Source organism: Anabrus simplex, chromosome 5 (genome assembly GCF_040414725.1).
Source record: "Anabrus simplex isolate iqAnaSimp1 chromosome 5, ASM4041472v1, whole genome shotgun sequence".
Classification (NCBI taxonomy): domain Eukaryota; kingdom Metazoa; phylum Arthropoda; class Insecta; order Orthoptera; family Tettigoniidae; genus Anabrus; species Anabrus simplex.
This window is the reverse complement of record NC_090269.1, coordinates 231,828,201-231,850,007: the sequence shown is the minus strand read 5'-3', so window position 1 is coordinate 231,850,007 and position 21,807 is coordinate 231,828,201. Positions and strand designations below refer to the sequence as shown.

Here is a 21,807-nt window from a genome sequence, read left to right as displayed (position 1 = left end):
CGGTGTGTAGGGATAGCGTGCCTGCCTCTTACATGGAGACCCCGAGTTCGATTACCGGCTAGATCAGGGACTTTTTCGTGGATCTCAGAGCTATTTTGAGGTCCAGTCAGCCTGCGCGATTCCCAGATTTCTCTGCACGATAGCCGAGTGGCATAATCTCTAGCTTCTTACCAGCGCAACCACGGTTCGTTTCCTGGCCAACGCATGTAGGATTTTTGAAGTGAAATGTCACGTCTCTATGATTTGGATTCTATATAAAGCGGGAGATACGTGACTATGGTCACGATATCAAAAATAACGTAAAAGTGCACGCTTGCTCGCTTTTTCTGCACGGTTCAATTTAGAAGCTTAAATACATCGGCCTCTCACCTCCGTCAGTCAGCCTTGGCAAAGACCTGTGGATTGGTGGTTCGCTAACCCAGTGCAATGTAGTATAATATCAAGACTCACCAGTGTATATTTTCTTTACAATGTCATGTACTGAGCGAGTTGGCCGTACGGTTAGGATAGCGCAGCAGTGAGCTTGCATTCAGGAGATAGTGGGTTCGAGCCCCACTGTCGGCAGCCCTGAAGATGTTTTTCCGTGGTTTCTCATTTTCACACCAGGCAAATGATCGGGCTGTACCCTAATTATGACCAGGGTCACTTCCTTACCACTCCTAGTCCTTTCTTCTCCCATCGTCGCCATAAGACCTATCTGTATCGGTGTGACGAAAAGAAAATCGTAAAAACAAACAAACAAACAAACAAACAAACAACAACAACGTTATATCTTCCGAAATGGCAAATGAGCCTAATACAAGAAGACCAAGATATAAGTAAAACAGATTAACTCAGTTATGGAACCTGAGATTCCAGCAAGATTTAGCAGGTATCTTGGATTTAGGAGGTCAAACGGACTGTATCGCGATTGACCTATCTAAGGACTTTGATAGGGTAGATAATGGGAGACTACTGGAAGAAAGGGTGCTATTGGACTAGACAAAAGAGTGATTGAATCGGTGGCTATACTTGTAGAAAATAGAACTCAGGAAATTAAAGTAGGTGAAGTTTTATCTGATCCTGATGATTAATTGGTTATGTATCAAATTATGTAAAAAAAATATTAATATCCATTTGATTGATGATCAGCTTGAGGGCACTGATGTGTGAAACGAGATTAACTTTTTGGGGGGTTTACATAAATGAAACTTTAAATGTTTGATCTATAATTTCAATTTAATCATTTTAGTATTTTAATTTGGTATTTAATGGTTGTTTCACGTTTTAATTTAAATTGACCTTATAATTTAATGAAATTTTAATATTTTTCCTGAAACTGGTGTTTTTTATTTTAGTCAGTTACTCTTAATGTTTTAATTTAATCCGCCTGACCTCTTCGGGCCCAGTTGATATTTCTTTCTTTCTCACGACATCCTTTGAGACTGATTTTGGTAAGAGCGTTTCCATTCTCTTATTTAATTGTGATTTTGGTTTTGGTGTATGTCCCATATCGTGCAACACCTATCGCTTGTGGATACCCTGAAGATACGCGATACTGTAATCATTAAGAGGGGAATTCCTCAAGACAGTATTATTGAACCATTATGTTTTTTTATATATAAATGATATGAGTAAAGGACTTGAATCAGATATAAGGCTTTTAGCGGATTTAATTTATTCTGTATAGAGTAATAAGATTGCGAGCAACTGAAAAAGGACCGCGACAATGTTGTGAGATGGACAGAAGGCAATAGGCGACACTCCGGAGATGCAAATGAAAATTCACAGCCTATTTCCAGTCATTCGACCGGGTCAGGACTGGAATGAATGTAACCCCCGTCTAGCGGCGAGGATAGGAAGTGTGCCGGCTGCCGAAGCCTGTCGCACTCCTCTGGGGCAATGATTAATGAATGATTAAAGAAATGAAATGATATTGGAGAGTGTTGCTGGAATGAAAGATGACAGGGAAAACCGGAGTATCCGGTCACTCCGGATATACAAATATATTTTTACCCAATGCATGGATTTTCACGAAACTTTGTGGAGATATCACCTTCGTAAAAGTGGATATCTCACGAACATTTCTTTCATATACAATTAATAGTTTTTCCAAAATATTTTTTTAAAATTTTAAATTCCATTTTCTCATGAAATTGAATTAACATGTTAATGTAAATTCGTAATTAGGTAGATAATATTTCGTTCAAAAGCACTACGTATCGATTTTTCTGTTCATAATTTATATAAGGAGATATATCGTACTAAATTTGTGTAATTTTTGCGTTCTAAAATTTTGGACTTAAAAATCCCTACTAATCGAAAAAATTCTGCAATCAAAAATTCCATACGCAGGTTTCTTAATATAGCTTTGATACATATACCATACAAATTTTGTTACATTTTGCAGAAAAGTATGGGAGAAAAATGGGATTTAAATGTAAAATTACAATTGGCAAACAAAGCAATATTACAGTGATACATTGTTTGAATTCAGCGGAATAACTTCGTGACAAGAAAAAAAAACCCTCAATTCTTTCAATTCCAGTCATAAGAAAATTTTACCAAAATGACTAAAATACCTATTTTTATCTCCGATGTGTCGCCTTAATATAAGGAAAGATTTCATTGGGGTAATCACATAAAAGATTGTAAATAAAAGGTACACTTCTCTGCACATGATTATGAGGGTATTTAGGGTTTGTAGTAAGGATGTAAAGAAGAGGGCATATAACTCTCTGGTACGACCCCAATTAGAGTATGGTTCCAGTGTATGGGACCCTCATGAGGATCACTTGATTCGAGAACTGGAAAAAATACATAGAAAAGCAGCTCGATTTGTTCTGGGTGATTTGCGACAAAAGAGTAGCGTTACGAAAATGTTGCAAAGTTTGGGCTGGGAAGACTTGGGAGTAAGGAGATGAGCTGTTCGACTAAGTGGTATGTTCCGAGCTGTCAGTGGGGAGATGGCGTGGAATGACATTAGTAGACGAATAAGTTTGAGTGGCGTCTTTAAAAGTAGGAAAGATCACAATATGAAGATGAATTTGGAATTCAACAGGTCAAATTGGGGCAAACATTCGTTTATAGGAAGAGGAGTTAGGGATTTGAATAATTTACCAAGAGAGATATTAAATACATTTCCAAATTCCTTGCAATCATTTAAGAAAATAACAGATGGTGGATCTGCCACCTGGGTGACTGCCCTGAATTAATTGACCGATTGGTGTTCATTGGTGTTTTCTTTTATTGCGCTCGTGTCCATTTCGGATTTTAAAATTCATTTATGTAAATGAAAATTTAAATTTGCAGAGTTCATTAATTGAATATATAATTTATATTTCGTTTTTCATTTTCATTTAGCTTAAAAGAGGATGATTGACAAGATTTATTTCCTAGTAAAATAACAACCACCGCCTCCATCACATCGTTTTAGGCAATAATGATGATAATTTACTTGTAATACCGTACTTTATTAACCAGTATCTTACAATGACATTTTTTCTCTTCAAGAGAAATATAGGCCTATTTGTACCTTGACGTCTAGGCATACTTACAATATTCTTATTGATAAATAATGTTATCATACATTAAAATTAAACCAATAATTAAATAACATTGTTTATGAAATGTTTCTGTGTATCTTGTGTGTCACACCAATAACATTGATAACATTACTTCATTGGAGCCTGGTCGATGTCCTGATAGTTGAATTGAAAGTTTGTGGCAAGGACATGACTAACGCAATTTGTATCAAATAGTGACTGAGAAATCACAGCAAAATAGTGATCTAGAAGTGCTCTAAAACCAGTGCAATTGAAAGATGAAATCGCATTTGAACAACAATAAAGAAGGTATAAACTTTCGTCTTTTTGAACTACATGAAACCTTTGCGTATATTTTTAGCTTATATCAATGTTTGTTCGTTAGTAACAAAATACTCAGAGAAAACCAATAATATAACAATTTAGACTCTAAACAAATTTCCTATGCGTCTTTCCAGACGACTAGGATCTATTCAAACACTATTTCAAATGGAAAAGAGGTTCATATTGTTCACGATAACGACTAACAGGGCTGAGAACACCGTCTTGTAACTCCTCAGTTCGTAATCTCAGCACGCTACACATGTGTCAGTCTTCAGTAAAATTGAGGGAGTGGCACAGTTCGCCTAACCCTGCCGGAAGCTGCCTCCATCATCATATTCGAAGTCGTCGTCGTCATGCGACGGAAATCCTCCCCTGTGCTGAGGAGGACCACCCTGTGGCCTCCGCTGGAGCAGGGGGATGTTAACTTCCTCTGGAGAGTGGAACACCTGGTTGGGCCCGGGCTGTCTGAAGACTTGGGGTGCCAGAGGCCGACCGCGCTGCTGCTGCTGCTGGGGAGGTCCTTGGAGGGGTGCTCCAGCTACAACCTGGACGAGGAAGATCAGAAAACGTACAGTTAGAGGAAAATTACATGAAATTTATAACATAAATTTATTGTATATACATTAGTGCAGAATGAAGATAGAACACCCAGAAAAATAAAATATCAGTTTACAAAATAGGCTGATTTACTTCAGGCTAGTATCAAGAGTCGTTACTAGGCCTAGTAGTAAACCCGATCGCTGTACTACTACCCCCCCCACCACTACAAAATTTGTATTGGCTTCCCACTAACTACTTTTACGGTTTTCGGAGACGATGAGGTGCCGGAATTTAGTCCCATAAGAGATACGGCCTTATAATAATACTCAACATGGCTTAGCTGTGATGATACTGCTACACGGCTGAAAACAACGGGAAACTACAGCCGTAACTACCTCCCGAGGACATGCAGCTCTCTCTGTATGAATGATGTACTGATGATGGCTTCCTCCCGGGTAAAATATTCCGGAGGTAAACTAGTCCCCCATTCGAATCTCCGGGCGGGGACTACACGAGAGGGGGCGATCATCAGGAAGATGGATACTGACATTCTGCGAGTCGGAGCGTGGAATGTTAGAAGTTTGAATCGTTGTGGTAAGTTAGAGAATCTGAAAAGGGAGATGGATAGGCTAAAGTTAGATGTAGTTGGTATAAGTGAAGTACGTTGGCAGGAAGAACAGGATTTTTGGTCAGGCGACTACCGAATTATCAACACGAAATCAAACAGGGGAAATGCAGGAGTTGGTTTAATAATGAATAAGAAAATAGGGCAGCGGGTAAGCTACTACGACCAGCATAGTGAAAGAATTATTGTCGTCAAGATAGACACCAAACCAATGCCCACCACAATAGTGCAGGTCTATATGCCTACTAGTTCAGCGGATGATGAAATTGAAAGAATATATGAGGAGATAGAAGATTTAATGCAATATGTAAAAGGTGATGAGAATCTAATTGTGATGGGAGATTGGAATGCAGTGGTAGGCCAAGGAGGAGAAGGTAGTAGAGTAGGAGAATTTGGATTGGGACAAAGGAACGAAAGAGGAAGTCGGCTGGTTGAATTCTGCACTGATCATAATTTAGTCCTTGCCAATACTCGGTTCAAACACCACAAACGACGGCTGTATACGTGGACGAGACCTGGAGACACTGGAGGGTATCAAATAGACTTCATTATGATTAGGCAGAGATTCAGAAACCAGGTGTTGGATTGCAAAACTTTCCCAGGAGCAGACGAGGACTCTGACCACAACTTGTTGGTCATGAAATGCCATCTGAAGTTGAAGAAATTGAAGAAAGGAAAGAATGCAAAAAGATGGGATCTAGACAAGTTGAAAGAAAAGAGTGTGAGGGATTGTTTCAAGGAACATGTTGCACAAGGACTAAATGAAAAGGCTGAAGGAAACACTATAGAGGAAGAGTGGAGAGTCATGAAAAATGAAGTCAGTAGGGCTGCTGAAGAAATGTTAGGAAGGAAGAAAAGATCAACTAAGAATCAGTGGATAACTCAGGAGATACTAGACATGATTGATGAACGACGAAAATACAAGAACGCTAGAAATGAAGAGGGCAGAAAAGAATACAGGCGATTAAAGAATCAAGTGGATAGAAAGTGCAAGGTAGCTAAGGAAGAATGGCTGAAGGAGAAGTGCAAGGATGTCGAAGGCTGTATGGTCCTTGGAAAGGTAGATGCTGCATACAGGAAAATCAAGGAAACCTTTGGAGAAAGGAAATCTAGGTGCATGAATATTAAGAGCTCAGATGGAAAGCCACTTCTAGGGAAAGAAGACAAAGCAGAAAGATGGCAGGAGCATATCCAACAGTTGTATCAAGGTAAAGATGTAGATAATTTGGTTCTGGAACATGAAGAGGCTGTTGACGCTGATGAAATGGGAGACCCAATTTTGACGTCAGAGTTTGACAGAGCTGTGAGTGACCTAAACAGGAACAAGGCACCTGGAATTGATGATATTCCCTCTGAATTCCTGACTGCCTTAGGAGAAACCAGCATGGCAAGGTTATTTCATTTAGTGTGCAAGATGTATGAGACAGAAGAAGTCCCATCCGATTTTCGGCAGAATGTTGTTATACCGATTCCCAAGAAAGCCGGTGCTGACAGGTGTGAAAACTACCGCACCATTAGTTTAGTATCTCATGCCTGCAAAATTTTAACACGTATTATTTACAGAAGAATGGAAAAACAAGTTGAAGCTGAGTTGGGAGAAGATCAATTTGGCTTCAGAAGAAATGTAGGAACACGTGAAGCAATCCTGACTTTACGTCTGATCTTAGAGGACCGAATCAAGAAGGACAAGCCCACGTACATGGCATTCGTAGATCTAGAAAAGGCATTCGATAATGTTGATTGGACCAAGCTATTTATGATTCTGAAGATGATAGGGATCAGATACCGAGAACGAAGAATCATCTACAATCTGTATAAAAAACAGTCTGCTGTCATAAGAATCGAGGGCTTTGAAAAAGAAGCAGCAATCCAGAAAGGAGTGAGGCAAGGCTGCAGTTTGTCCCCTCTCCTTTTCAATGTTTACATAGAACAGGCAGTAAAGGAAATCAAAGAGAAATTTGGAAAGGGAATCACAGTCCAAGGAGAGGAAATCAAAACCTTGAGATTTGCCGATGATATTGTTATTTTATCTGAGACTGCAGAAGATCTCGAGAAGTTGCTGAATGGTATGGATGAAGTCTTGGGTAAGGAGTACAAGATGAAAATAAATAAGTCCAAAACAAAAGTAATGGAGTGCAGTCGAACGAAGGCAGGTGATGTAGGAAATATTAGATTAGGAAATGAAGTCTTAAAGGAAGTAGATGAATATTTTTACTTGGGTAGTAAAATAACTAACGATGGCAGAAGTAAGGAGGACATAAAATGCAGACTAGCACAAGCAAGGAAGAGCTTTCTTAAGAAAAGAAATTTGCTCACTTCAAACATTGATATCGGAATTAGAAAGATGTTTTTGAAGACTTTCGTGTGGAGCGTGGCATTGTATGGAAGTGAAACATGGACGATAACTAGCTCAGAAAGAAAGAGAATAGAAGCTTTTGAAATGTGGTGTTACAGAAGAATGCTGAAGGTGAGATGGATAGATCGAATCACGAATGAAGAGATACTGAATCGAATTGGTGAGAGGAGATCGATTCGGCTAAATTTGACGAGAAGAAGAGATAGAATGATAGGACACATCTTAAGACACCCAGGACTTGTTCATTTGGTTTTTGAAGGAAGTGTAGGTGGTAAGAACGGTAGGGGTAGACCAAGGTATGAATATGACAAGCAGATTAGAGCAGATGTAGGATGCAATAGTTATGTAGAAATGAAAAGGTTAGCACAGGATAGGGTGGCATGGAGAGCTGCATCAAACCAGTCTATGGACTGATGACTCAAACAACAACAACAAGAGTTCTTTTGCGTACCACTAAATCTACCGACACGAGGCTGGCGTATTTGAGCACCTTCAAATACCGACGAACGGAGCCAGGATGAAACCTGCAATGTTGGGGTCAGAAGCCCAGCGCTTCAACCGTCTGAGCCACTCAGTCCGGCCCCACAAAAATAATAGCAGTTGTCTACACACAAAGGGCATGGCATCAATTGAAGTGGCTAGTCTAGCGATGAATATGAAACCATTTGTGTGTCGCGGTCGTAATCTCTCACGAAATTTTGAAAGAAAAAGTGTCTTTCGTGTGTGCAGAGTATTGTGGACCGAACTAAACGCTATGATCGAGGATGAAATGTGCTTCTTAAAAAGCGATTAAAGAAACAGAGTTAAAAAGGGAGGAAAGCTAGGAGCTTCCGCTAGCCTGTTAAAGGAATTAGTAATTGAAGACCCAACTGAATGCAGACACTGTTTGAGACTGAGCCTCAGAATTTTGAAAATTTGCCATACTGCGTCACGACCGTGTAGACCGTGATGTTCTGCACCTTCGTTTCAGTTAGGCTGGAGCACGGAGCACAATATAAATGTTGTGGTGGGACAGTGGATAACCCACCTTCAAATCCGCTATCCTGTATCAAACGATAGAACTAGTGCTATACCAAGGCTTTACATACGAACTGTAGCTATCTTTGATACTAGACTAATGTAAGCCATTCTTAAAGAAACGGTCCTCTGTCGATTCTGGTATTTGCTTGAGCCAGTTCCTTCCTTTCATCGTCCCTATCCGACTTCTCTTGGTCAATTCATGTTCTTCTTCAACCTCGATTGCATGAACTTTGCGAAACCTACGTAACCAAAAGTTTGTACATACCCACCGTTGGTTTCTATGCACTAGCGTCACCTGTAAACGAGACCCTGTATTCTACCATCATAAAATTCCTTGTTGCGGTTTCGGTGATTAACACGAGAACTTAAATTCAGAAAAATGGCGATCCCACAATTTATCTTCAAAGAGTCAAAATGATGATAATCTGAAGAAGGAAGATGTCATCCACGTTTGTTGACAGCCGAACTCGGAGAATGTGCACTTTCAGCAATTTCAGTGCTTCCACATACCTCCCTGAGTTAGTTATGTTCCATGAAATTCACAAGCAACACTTCACTTTTGTCCCAGAACACTATCGGCATGACTACTCACAGAAAGCACGATCTTAAATTTCTTCTTGGGCGATGAAGTCTTATTGTGCCATTTTGTGGACTGTCTCCTCATTTCCGAGTTGTAATGGTGAATCTATGTTTCGTCTCCTGTCACTATACGCAAAAAAGAATTCCCCTCATTTGCATACCGTTCCAGAAGTTTGCATCAGGTGTTTCTTAGGGTCTGTTGATGTTTGTCAATTAAACATTTTTGTGACCTTCCGGGAGCAAACCTTTCTGTAATCAAGCTCCTTAATGATGGTGTTCACCGGGCGAGTCGGCCGTGCGGTTAGGGTCGCGCAGCTGTGAGCTTGCAACCGGGAGATAGTGGGTTTGAACCCCACTGTCGGCAGCCTTGAAGATAGTTTTCCGTGGTTTCCCATTTTCACACCAGGCAAATGCTGAGGTTGTACCTTAATTAAGGCCACGGCCGCTTCCTTCTCACTCCTAGTCCTTTCGTATCCCATCGTCGCCATAAGACCTATCTGTATCGATGCGACGTAAAGCAAATAGCAAAAAAAAAAAAAAAAAAAAAGATGGTGTTCAGAGCTGGTATCCCAGTACCCATTATTTCACAGAGCTCACGTGTTGCGATACGGTAGTCTTTGATGTGCATGTCTATTCGATTATTATTATCTTCTGTCACTCCATTCTTTGACTAGCTGCTTTGAGGTCTGACTAAGATGTTTGGTTCCCGGCCCTTAAGCGTTTCACCCGTCTTTTGACTACCATAATCATTTCGTGTGGCTATTTCTAGCCGGGTGCAGCCCGATGAAGGTGGGCGGCACCTGCCATTCGTAGGTAACTGCGTGTTATTGTGGTGGAGGATAGTGTTATGTATAGTCTGTGAGTTGCAGGGATGTTGGGGACAGCACAAACACCCAGCCTCCAAACCAATGGAATTAACAAGTGAAGGTTAAAATCCCCGACCCGGCTGGGAATCGAACCCGGGACCCTCTGAACCGAAGGCCAGTACGCTGACCATTCAGCCAACGAGTCGGACTTCAGACTACTGATGTCACTAAACACATTTATGAGTCGGGTGTGGATCTCATCTGAAATAATTTCTTCGTCTGCCAGAAACTTTATCTTATATCTTTGTTTCATATCTATTTTGAAATACTGCTGGGAAGAATATTCATGGGCCATGCCACATTGCCATTTGGTACGGTGAATCTAGAGACATCTAGTAACCATAGCAACATAATGAAATACCAGTCTTGAATAATAAAATTTAAAAAAAGAGTGGTTGCTTTCGTACCACTGTAATATCTTAGCCTTTAAAGCAACAATCACTAGACACCACACTCATTAACATATAGAGAAACTAATGCAACTAATAGTAAACTAGTAATGTCAAAACGTAGACGTCGCTATTGTTTAAATTTAAACGCAATATTTTATTCCATTACAATAACATTATGAGTTAGTTTGTCTATACCAACGGAAGGCAAGTTGAATGTCTATTATTATTATTATTATTATTATTATTATTATTATTATTATTATTATTATTATTATTATGCTAGCGGTTTAACGTTACACTAAGCCATAAACTATAGATTTTCGGGGGGGGGGGGGGGAGATTTTGGACTGGCCGGTCTGAATAACTCAGGCAGTAGTGCACCGCCTTCCTGAGCTGAAGTTGGCGGGTTCGATCCCAAATCAGTCCGGTGGTAGTTGAAGGTGTTCATATACTTCAGCCTCAAGTTGGTATATTTACCGGCACGTAAACGATCTCATGCGGGACTAAATTCCGGTACCTCGGCGCTTCCGAAAAAGGATAAACGTAGGGGGATACTTGGACGTAGAACCAATAACATTCATTATATTGGTTTGGACCGGGGAGGAAGTAGCAGTGGCGTTAATGAACGTACAACCACCAGCATTTTTCTGGTATAAAAATGGAAAACAGCGAAAATCGATCCTTAGAGCCGTCAATAGTGGGGTTCGAACCGATCAACTCTCGAATGAAAGCTGACACCTACACGGCCCGTGCCGCGCAGCCAACTCTGTTATTAAAACTTATCAGCTTATCCCAGTTATTTTTGGGGTCGCTGGAGCCACCTAGGCTCATTTTGGTTTTGGCCGGGGGTCTGGGACTGGATGCCCTTCCTGACGTCACGTGATTCCTGAGATGAAAATCTCGACCCAGAATTGACCGGGATTCGAGCCTCAACCTCCCGGGTGGAAAGCCAGCAGCTAAGCCACTGAGCTAATCCCCCCCCCCCAACAGCCAACTCTATTATTATTATTATTATTATTATTATTATTATTATTATTATTATTATTATTATTATTATTATTATTATTATTATTCCCCTGTGTTGCCGTCATTCACAAACCAGTAAGTTATTTAGGTTTTCCTCGCATGTGGTTGGTGGCTTCATGTGTGCCATATTCTTTAGTAGACACAGTAAAACGAAATGAAATGGCGTATGGCTTTTAGTGTCGGGATATCCCAGGACGGGTTCGGCTCGCCAGTTGCAGGTCTTTTGATTTGACACCCGTAGGCGACCTGCGTGTCGTGATGAGAATGAAATTATGATGAAGGCGACACATACACTCAGTCCCCGTGCCAGCGAAATTAACCAGTTATGGTTAAAATTCCAGACCCTGCCGGGAATCGAACCCGGGACCCCTGTGACTAAATGACAGCACTCTAACCATTTAGCCATGGAGCTACTGGACATAGACACAGTGAAATCACTTTCCTAATGACTTCAAATTCCATTTTTCGTGTTCTGTTTTCATTTCCTGCAAGATGTTATAGGATGATGTCTTATTTGAATTCATTGAAAACTCTGCTACTAGTAGTACACGACTATCGGGAGATTATCTCTCTAAGTAGCATTATAGGTGTAGGGATCGGGCACAGTGTATGGCTTGTGTAGCTGAAAGCATATATTCAGGAGCTGGTCGATTCGAGTCCAACTCTCAGCAGCCTTAAAGGTAGAATCGTACAATTGTGACAGAATGGAATGAATTTGAGTCTGGGAGAGAGATGTAGAGGGTTAGATGAGATCTAGAATGACAGGAATTGTCAGAAACTTTGTAGAATTTAAGAAGGGAATACTGATCTCAACCGAGAAAGCTGTGATAGATTTTTTTTTTTTCCAGCCTAACCTCCCCACATTTGAAATGGGTTCAGTAGAGTACCTAGGGATTTAGTGAAAATCCCTTCCAAAGTAACCGCGATTCAAATCCGGGATACTTGGGACTCGAGTGGCTAGACCTCAGAGCCAGTGCCCTCAATAATAATAATAATAATAATAATAATAATAATAATAATAATAATAATAATAATAATAATAATAATAATAATAATAATAATAATAATAATAATAATAATAATAATAATAATAATAATAATAATAATAACATACATACATTATCATTATAGACTGTTATGCCTTTCAGAGTTCAGTCTGCAAGCCTCTGTGAATTTACTAAACGTCGCCACAATCCTCGATTTGCAACTAGTGTTGTGGCCTCATTCAGTTCTACACCTCTTATATTTAAATAGCTAGAAACCGAGTCTAACCATCGTCGTCTTGGACTCCCTCTACTTCTCTTACCCCCCATAGCAGAGTCCATTATTCTCTTAGGTAACCTATCCTCCTCCATTCGCCTCACATGACCCCACCACCGAAGCCGGTTTATGCGTACAGCTTCATCCATCGAGTTCATTCCTAAATTAGCCTTTATCTCCTCATTCTGAGTACCCTCCTGCCATTGTTCCCACCTGTTTGTACCAGCAATCATTCTTGCTACTTTCATGTCTGTTACTTCTAACTTATGAATAAGATATCCTGAGTCCACCCAGCTTTCACTCCCGTAAAGCAAAGTTGGTCTGAAAACAGACCGATGTAAAGATAGTTTCGTCTGGGAGCTGACTTCCTTCTTACAGAATACTGCTGATCGCAACTGCGATAATAATAATAATAATAATAATAATAATAATAATAATAATAATAATAATAATAATAATAATAGTTTGATCGATGTTATTACTGAAGTCACCCGGGCTAATCTCGATTATTTAAAGTTATCACCAGAGTTTCTAACTAGTGACACTACGATATTAAAGGTGATAATTTCATGCTGAGTTTGAGCCTTGGTCGTTTTGAGTTCGAAAACATGAGAAATAATAATAATAATAATAATAATAATAATAATAATAATAATAATAATAATAATAATAATAATAATAATAATAATAATAATAATAACTTACTCCTTGCAGTAGAGTGCAATGCCTTTCTCTCAAAGTTGTTAACTCATACCTGCTGGCGGGGAACTGCTGGCCTCTGGTCACCCTCCTCGTAGAAGCTATCAGGGTAGTAACGGTCTGAGTAACGGAGAGTCACGTTGGGCTTGTTCTGCACTTCCTTCTCGTTGATTGGCAGGTACAGATAGTCGTTGACGAAGTGGAACTGAGATGACTGTTTACAGATGTTGTCTCCACTGGGAGGCATGCAGATAAGGTGAACCTGTAACAGGGAGTAACTTCCAATAAACACGCTCTAGTGCAGTGAAGGGCAAGGCTATACTTTAATTATACTCCATATATCTTCTGCTTTGTGACATAATGAAAATTTCCCCCCTGCTGGTGGGATGCTTACAAACAAAATACGTGCATTGATTATCAAAGAAATACAAATGTAAATTAGATCTGTAGGAATGAAATAACGTTGTGTATGAATGTATTATCGTCCTTTAATTTGAAGACCACGACGAACCTGATTCATTGCTTATTGGGATTATTATGTAACAAGGCCCATTTCATCGGTGATAAACGTTTATTGTTTAAAATCTGTTCTCTAACAACAAACTGCTATTTGTTCGCGTAGCGGGACATTCCACGTTAAGTCAGACAAAAATGGTAAACATTGCACTTGGGTGTTTTTAATTTGAACAATGTTATAATAGATGTGAGAAAGATTCAAAATCAAGATTTTGTAAATAATATCTTTCCTAACTGTAATAGCGCTCACACAATGTCGTTAAATGTCCATGAATTCCGAGGCCCATATATCAGTTATCCTTAGAAAATTGAATGAGTATTTATTTTCACACACATAATATAGCCTTTTTAATGATATGTGTTGTTCATAATAGTATTGAAATAAATAATCATTAGGATTTTATTTGTATTTCAATATGGAAAAAAATATCTAAATACATCCATGTTTTTAATTGCGGCAGTTGAACAAATCTGGATTGTCGTATTTACCGGGCCTTTAATGATATAGCAGCAAAAAATTGATAAAGAATTACGATGGGGAAGTTGCGCTCCTATAAGAAGGACGTAGCTTAGTAAGTCGGCAGCGATGCAGCGTGTTTCTAAAATGAACAAATAACTTTACTTCCGTACGATTTCAGGAAGGTACATAAAGTTGTAAGAACACAGTTCATCTTCTGCTTTGAAGAGGAAATCCTAGCGACTTTCAAAATATATTTTAATATGGGAAAGTCGATCAAATTTAACAAACTTTTCCGAACATACGTACATACATACATCTTCATTATATACTGCTATGCCTTTAAGCGTTCAGCCTGCAAGCCTCTGATTGTAACTAGTTCTGTGGCCTTGTTTAGTTCTATACCTCTTATCTTTAAATCGTTAGAAAATGAGTCTAACCGTCGTCTTCTTGGTCTCTGCTCCTCTTACTCTCTATATCAGAGTCCATTATTCTCCTAGGTAACCTATCCTTCTCCATTCGCCTCACATGACCCCACCACCGAAGCCGGTTTTGCGTAGAGCTTCATCCATCGAGTTAATTCCTAACATAGTCTTTATCTTCTCATTCCGAGTACCCTCCTGCCACTATTTGTTCCAGCAATCATTCTCGCTACTTTCATGAGTTACTTCTAACTTATGAATAAGATATCCTGAGTCCCCCAGCTTTCACTCCCGTACCGCACAATTGGTCAAAAACAGACCGATGTTAAGAGAGTTTCGTCCGGGAGCTGACTTACTTCTTACAGAATACTGCTGATTGCAACTGCGAGCTCACTGCATTAGCTTTACTGCATCTTGATTCAATCTGACTTACAATACTACTATCCTGGGAGAACACACATCCCAAATACTTTAAATTATCGACCTGTTCCAGCTTTGTATTACCAATCTGACATTCAATTCTCTTGTATTTCTTAACTACTGATATTAACTTAGTTTTGGAAAGGCTAATTTTCATACCATACTCATTACACCCATTTTCAAGTGCCAAGAGTTTTCGGCACAATCTTCCATTAAGACCAAGTTGTCAGCGTACGCCAGACTGCTTACTACATTTCCACCTTAGTGAATCCCTCCCTGGCACTTTATATCTTTCAGCAGATGGTGTATGTAAACTATGAACAAGAAAGGTGAAAGATTACAGCCGTGTCTAACCCCTGTAAGTACCTTGAACCAAGAACACATTCTACCATCAAATCCCACTGCAGACTGCAGCCCAATTGTCAACATAAATGCCTTGGATTGATTTTAATGATCTACCCTTAACCCCATATTCCCCTAGTATGGCGAATATCTTTTTCCTCGGTACGCTGACGTATGCTTTCTCTAGATCTACGAAACATAAACATAACTGTCTATTCCTCTCGTAGCATTTTTCGATTACCTGGCGCATACTGAAAATAGGATCCTAACGGACCCTCTGTGATCTGAAACCACACTGGTTTTCATCCAACTTCCTCTCAATCACGGATCGCACCCTCCCTTCCAAGATGCCAATGAACACTATGCCTGGTATACTGATGATGATGATGCTTGTTGTTTTAAGGGGCCTAACATCGAAGGTCATCGGCCCGCCTGGTATACTGATCAGTGAGATATCTCGATAGTAGTTGCAATCCTTCCTGTTCCCTTGCTTATAGATAGGTGCAATTACTGCTTTTGTCCAATCAAAAGGTACCTTACCAACACTCCATGCTAATCTTACAGCTCTATGAAGCATTTCATCCCTGCCTTTCCACTACATTTCACCATTTCAGGTCTAATTTCATATATATGTACCTGCTGCTTTATGACACTGGAGTTTGTTCACCATCCTTTCTACTTCATCAAGCGTAATTCACCAATATCATTGTCCACCGCCCCATGATCTTGGTTGTTCGCGATGTCACCAGAAAGATTTCCTTTTACGTTGAGAAGATTTCCAAAATATTCCTTGCACCTGTCCAGTGATTCTCTGGGGTCAATAATGAGTTCACCTCAATTACCCAAAACACTATTCATTTCCTTTTTCCCTCCCTTCCTAAGATTCTTCTGAACATTTTAATAAATTTATACGTTTCTAATACAGTTATTATTGTATTCTATATAGTGAGTGTTATATGTATAACTGCACAGAAATTAAGGTGTTATTTTTAATAGTTTGTCAATAATATTCCTGTAAAATGCTGAGTGTCGGAAAATATGCTATAGGTATTCAACATTTAATATAATGAAGCCTATTGGGCAGAGGAAGCTGATGTTGCTCAGAAATGAACATCTCCAACAACTTTATTTTTCCAAACGTTTTCTTCAAGATGTTAAACAAAATTCCAAGTGGAATTCTCTACGGAAACCGCTAGCAGTATGGTAAAAGTATATTGTCCTTTAATATTTCAGATGACGTAAATGAATGATTTTGGTGTACCAATATATTATGTTCCTTCTTTAATAACGTACGGCTGTAGCAGTGCACGCCACGGACACCCCAAAGCTAATGTGAAAAAGTCGGTTCGTAGTTGGCCAAGCCTGCCGAATACTGGTCTATATCATGCTGTGACTTTTAAGTGGTAATAGAATCTCGTGAGTACCAACCTGGTGGAAGACGAATCCTTCAGGGCAGATCCATGAGTGTTTAGCGTTGTCCTGGCAATAGTGGAACACTTCACAACCGAGTCCATCATCAGCATAGTAACCAGTCTTCTTACCATTACAATCGAACTTGGATTGGGGAAGCAACAGACTCAGGCGGTCGGGCTTCTCTTCCTCCAGTTCCTCCTCGAGTTCCTCCTGAAACACGAAGTACATAAAAATAGAATTCTTACACATGCATTTGTACACCCTTAAAAGTTCTCCACAGGTCATCAGTTACAATGAATTGAGCATGTTATACTAGTTCCGAATTCGACCCTCCAACTTTTCGACTTACGGGTGCCATTTCCACTTCATTTTTTAAAGTAATTCATCCACATGCATTGCAGTAGTTGAATACGATTGAATGCTAAGAGCAATCCAGACGAGAAAGATGTTCCACGTGCTTTTTATTATACGTTTACTTGCGTTCTTTCACAACTTTCTTAGGGTGGAAATAGCGCCTTTTGAACAGAAACGCCTCAGATGTCGTTACCTCCTGTGGTAATGAGAACACTTAACTATTTCACTTCCAAGATGGCCCCATCCTAAGGTTTTCCTGCATATTTACAGATATTGACAAGATATTGGAAAATTATGGAAAAAAATTAACAATAGTTGCCTTTTAAATCTTTTCCTGGAACTTAACAACTGTGTAATAAGTCTTCATAGAATCATTCACTGCAAAACTCATCTTCACTATTCTCACAAAAGTCAGATTCATCGTCATTCATAAAAGCATTGTCCTACACCATGCTTATTTTACACCTGGACGTAAATCAAGGAGTAGTTACCTTTCATGGCCAAAAGTATTCCAAGGCACCCCAGGAAACCAGCCGAATTAGTAAAGTGAAGGCTGAAATTTCAGTTGGATATCAAAGATGAACTTGTCTCAGAGCAAGAACTCCCTTTCTCTGTGTGGAAGACACTGAACTGACTGAGAGTAGGGCTTCCAATGTGTAAACGACGGCTAAAAGTGGGAAGTGCTACCTGTGGGATCCAACACAGTGTGCGAATGCAGTGATATCCAGAATCCTTGTCTGCACCAAACTCTTCACTGTTCAAAATTTAATCGAAGCCTCCGACAAAGCTATTGTAGCTGCTGAATTTTAGAAGAATATGAAATGACCCGGGCACGGAAAGTAAGTACCTGGACGCAGCCATGCTGGAAAATAGGAAAAAGCAGTCCTAGTCAAAGCAAAGGCGCAGAATTACCACACAAATACGGTGCATTACATACAGAGCACTCTCAAGTGATACCACTTCCTGTAGAACAACAGATCTGCTATATCAGACTAAACTCCGGGCTAAGAGAGATTCATATCACCCGACCTAAATATATACCTTAAAAATTGTTCATACTTTCACATTTATAGTCGTAATGATATACTTTCGCAAAACATAAAATAGGCCTATATAGTAAAATAATTTGGACTCGAATGGGCTTGTCCAAAGAAACTTCGCCAATAAACTAGTGTGTTTCATTGTGCTAGGCAAGTGACATAGTCGTTAAGTTTTGTTCTATATAACTATAAGCATACAAATATGAGCTTCCATGGCTCAGAGCGCGCCGGCCTCTCACCGTTGGGTTCCGTGGTTCAAATCCCCGTTACTCCGTTTCAGACTTGTACTCGACAGAGCGGAGGTGGGGCAGGTTTTCCTCAGGGGTTCCCTGTCTTCCTTCATCTCAGAAACACTCTCCAATATCATTTCATTTCATTTCATCCGTCAGTCATTTCAGTCATTAGTCACTGTCCCAGAGAAGTGTGACAGGCTTCGACAGCCGGCACAGCTATCCTCGCCGCTAGATGGGGGCTCCATTCATTCCATTCTTGACCCAGTCGAATGACTGGAAACAGACATTCGATTTTCATTTTCAAGTGTACCGCCTTATTGAGAATGTGGATAATCTTCTTTGCATCATCTAGCCAAGAAATCATTATTGATACTATACACCTTCCTTTCGGTTAAGCTTGCACTCGGGGCCGATCAGGAAGTGTACAGCCACGTCATTTTCCTGATGTCAATGTGAAAAGCTACGTAAGACTATCTTCACATCTGCCAGCAAAGGTGTTCATATCCACCATCACTCAAATCCAAGCTTCCAGCTACACAATTAGCCATTTCGCTCGATTGTGGTTAGTGTCTTAGTATGACAGCTGTTGTGAAAGTATGCCCAACTGATGTCCACGATTCCATAAAACTCGAGGAAAAAGTAACAACATTTCGTACCTTAATTACTTCCTAAAAGATCCATGGTAATAATAATAATAATAATAATAATAATAATAATAATAATAATAATAATAATAATAATAATAATAATAATAATAATATCACGTTGCAGACTTTCAAAAGTTGTGCCATACATACGATCTGCGTATCAATTTCGACATTCCGATTATGCTGCTATCTAGCGGAATAATTCAATTTCTTCGGATGTTACTTTTTTTTTACAAGTTGCTTTACGTCGCACCGACACAGATAGGTCATATGGCGACGATAGGATAGGCAGGGGCTTGGAGTGAGAAGGAAGCAGCCGTGGCCTTAATTAACGTTCAGCACGAATATTTGCCTGGTGTGAAAATGGGAAACCACGGAAAACCATCTTCAGGGCTGCCGACAGTGGGATTCGAACCCACTATCTCCCAAATGCAAGCTCACAGCTGCGCGACCCTAACCGCATAGCCAACTCACTCGGTCGGATGTTACTGAGTGTGTCGCTAGAGATCTTCAACATGTCTGCAACAACGAAAAGGAATTTTATAGTTTTTGACCACCCTTCAAAATTTGACTATTTCAGCCGGGATCGAGCCCATGAAGTTGACTTTATAAGACGGAGCCTCTACCACTGACAGCTGGAGTAATGGTAATTGCATCCCGTTTCATTTGTTGCAGTCTTTCCTAACCCTGTAAATATCCTTGATAATGAATGAGTCATTCATGATTGAATTAGAATGTTTCTGGGAGAGGGAAGTTTTCTTGCTGAATTGCAGTATCAAGGTTGTACCTCTCTCTCCTCGTAGTTCTGCTCGATTAACGCCAAAGTCACGTTTTATGCTGGCCGATACTTTCTGAGCGAGTGCGCGAGACAAGTAAGAAACTGCCGTCTTTCTTGTAAAGCATAACCATTGATTGCTACAGTAGTTTCTTTTCGTTGCCGCAAACAAACATGCAAGCGGGAAATTAGGAATATGAGAGACCAGAAAATCTAGAGAGGTTATTGAACTGTTTCAAATAATTCTGAGATTATTGAATTCTCACCTACGTTTGTAAATGACATGGACTATTGGAACCTAGCTGAGTGTGGCACCGCTTCCATTTAGGAGTGCCAGACTCGCCATTTCATCTTTACTCTCTGAACTGCCTAAGTCAAACCTCGTCTTCCGACCCAGGTGACATTAGGTTTCTGAAGCCTAGAGTATTTCATATTTTGTTCTCTTTGGCTGTAATTCTTATTAAGCGAGGGTTTGGACTACTTCCTCTTTCTGCTCATGAACAACCCTCAGCAGTCGAATAAGTTTGGCTGGATATATAGATTAAGCTTACCCGTATTATTTTTATTTAATCACAATGAAATCATTATTGAATAAACACGTAATAATCCATATCCCCCCAGTTTCAATAACACACCTGCCAAAATTATAGATCCAGAGACAGGGGCTTCCACATGCGCCTTAGGTAATCATAAATGAACAAGAAACATTGGAATTTTTACTTAAAAAAGCCAAAATCAAAACCAAATAGAACAAAACATTAAATAAACTTACATTCATCCTTATAGTTAACATTTTATAACGAAATCCCAAACTTAGATACAATCTTCGACATGTGTTGTTGTGTGTTCGGTATTCAGCCCGAAGACTGGTTTGATCCTCTACAGCTCCACCAGCAGCTGTCATATATAGCCTAGGTATCACTGAAGAGGCATACTAGGGAAATAAGGAGTGAGGTAGTTTCCCGTTGCTTTGAGCCAGAAGTTGCTATTACATATCAGTCTGCCAAGCCCATTGAAATGCATGCACCAACCGACCCTATGAGCAATATTTTCATACCATACGTAACAGGGACTGGATGCATAAGGAATGGTATTACTAGCATCACTCATACCTCGGTCACTTTCATATTGTCAAAGCCAAGGATGAGACTGAGACAGGTCAATGAAAGTAACAAATGTATTCTAGCCCATACCAGAAGACAGTGCACTGCCAGCAAAGGCATAATCTTCGACATAATTATATAAAAAGCTGGAAATACATAATTTTTTGGATATGCATATTTAATTTGATTCTCTGTACAGAATAACACTACAAAGGCCTAGTTTCACTGAAGAAGTGTTAGAGAAGATATTTTTCTCACTTTGATGTGTCCGTTATTACACTCAGAGCAATATGTTGTAGTTTTCTGAGAGGCTATTTATTCATTGGTTCATCATTTAGACAAATAACATCTATTCTAGGGACCAAACAGTGGATCGTGATGTCGGAACATAATCGACGTACGAGCACAAAGCGTTAAATTGACCTTATCACTCTAATTCGCAAAAGTGTAATCACAGCTTACTAAACCAGCACAGTATGAATTAAATTGCTTCAAAATATCATCTTCAGAAACAATGTCCGCATATGAGGATAAATACGGTTTTATCTCTGAAAATCAATGTAATTCGAATTTTCGAACAATTTTATTAGGATGTGTTCTCAAAAATTTATTACTTCACTGATATTTAACATTATGTTATTCATCTGTGGTCTCTTAACTGCACTGACGTTATGTTCCGTACAGTTCATTGTAGAATATAGGCCTACATTCTATGAGTAAAGGACGGAAATGCTGATCCCTGTTACCCTCATTGTTACACAGTCCTTTCAGGGATATCTTTGAAACGCAAGTTAATAATATTAGTATTAATCGTTTGAGTTATTTTAAGATTAAAATCGTTAAATGGCTGATTTTGGAGTCCGTTCTCCTTACC

At 39.6% G+C, this 21,807-nt stretch overlaps 1 protein-coding gene across 1 annotated transcript in view; it reads right to left on the bottom strand.

The window, feature by feature from the left end:
* Positions 1-3,431: 3,431 nt before the first annotated feature.
* Positions 3,432-21,807, bottom strand: part of LOC136874791 (uncharacterized) — a 41,296-nt gene continuing 22,920 nt past the window's right edge. The window contains exons 3-5 of the mRNA XM_067148463.2: positions 16,797-16,991; positions 13,267-13,473; positions 3,432-4,393 (exon numbers count right to left, since the gene is read on the bottom strand). Coding sequence (XP_067004564.1) covers positions 4,151-4,393; positions 13,267-13,473; positions 16,797-16,991 — 645 coding nt within the window. The 3' untranslated portion in view covers positions 3,432-4,150. The remainder of the gene's footprint in view (positions 4,394-13,266; positions 13,474-16,796; positions 16,992-21,807) is intronic.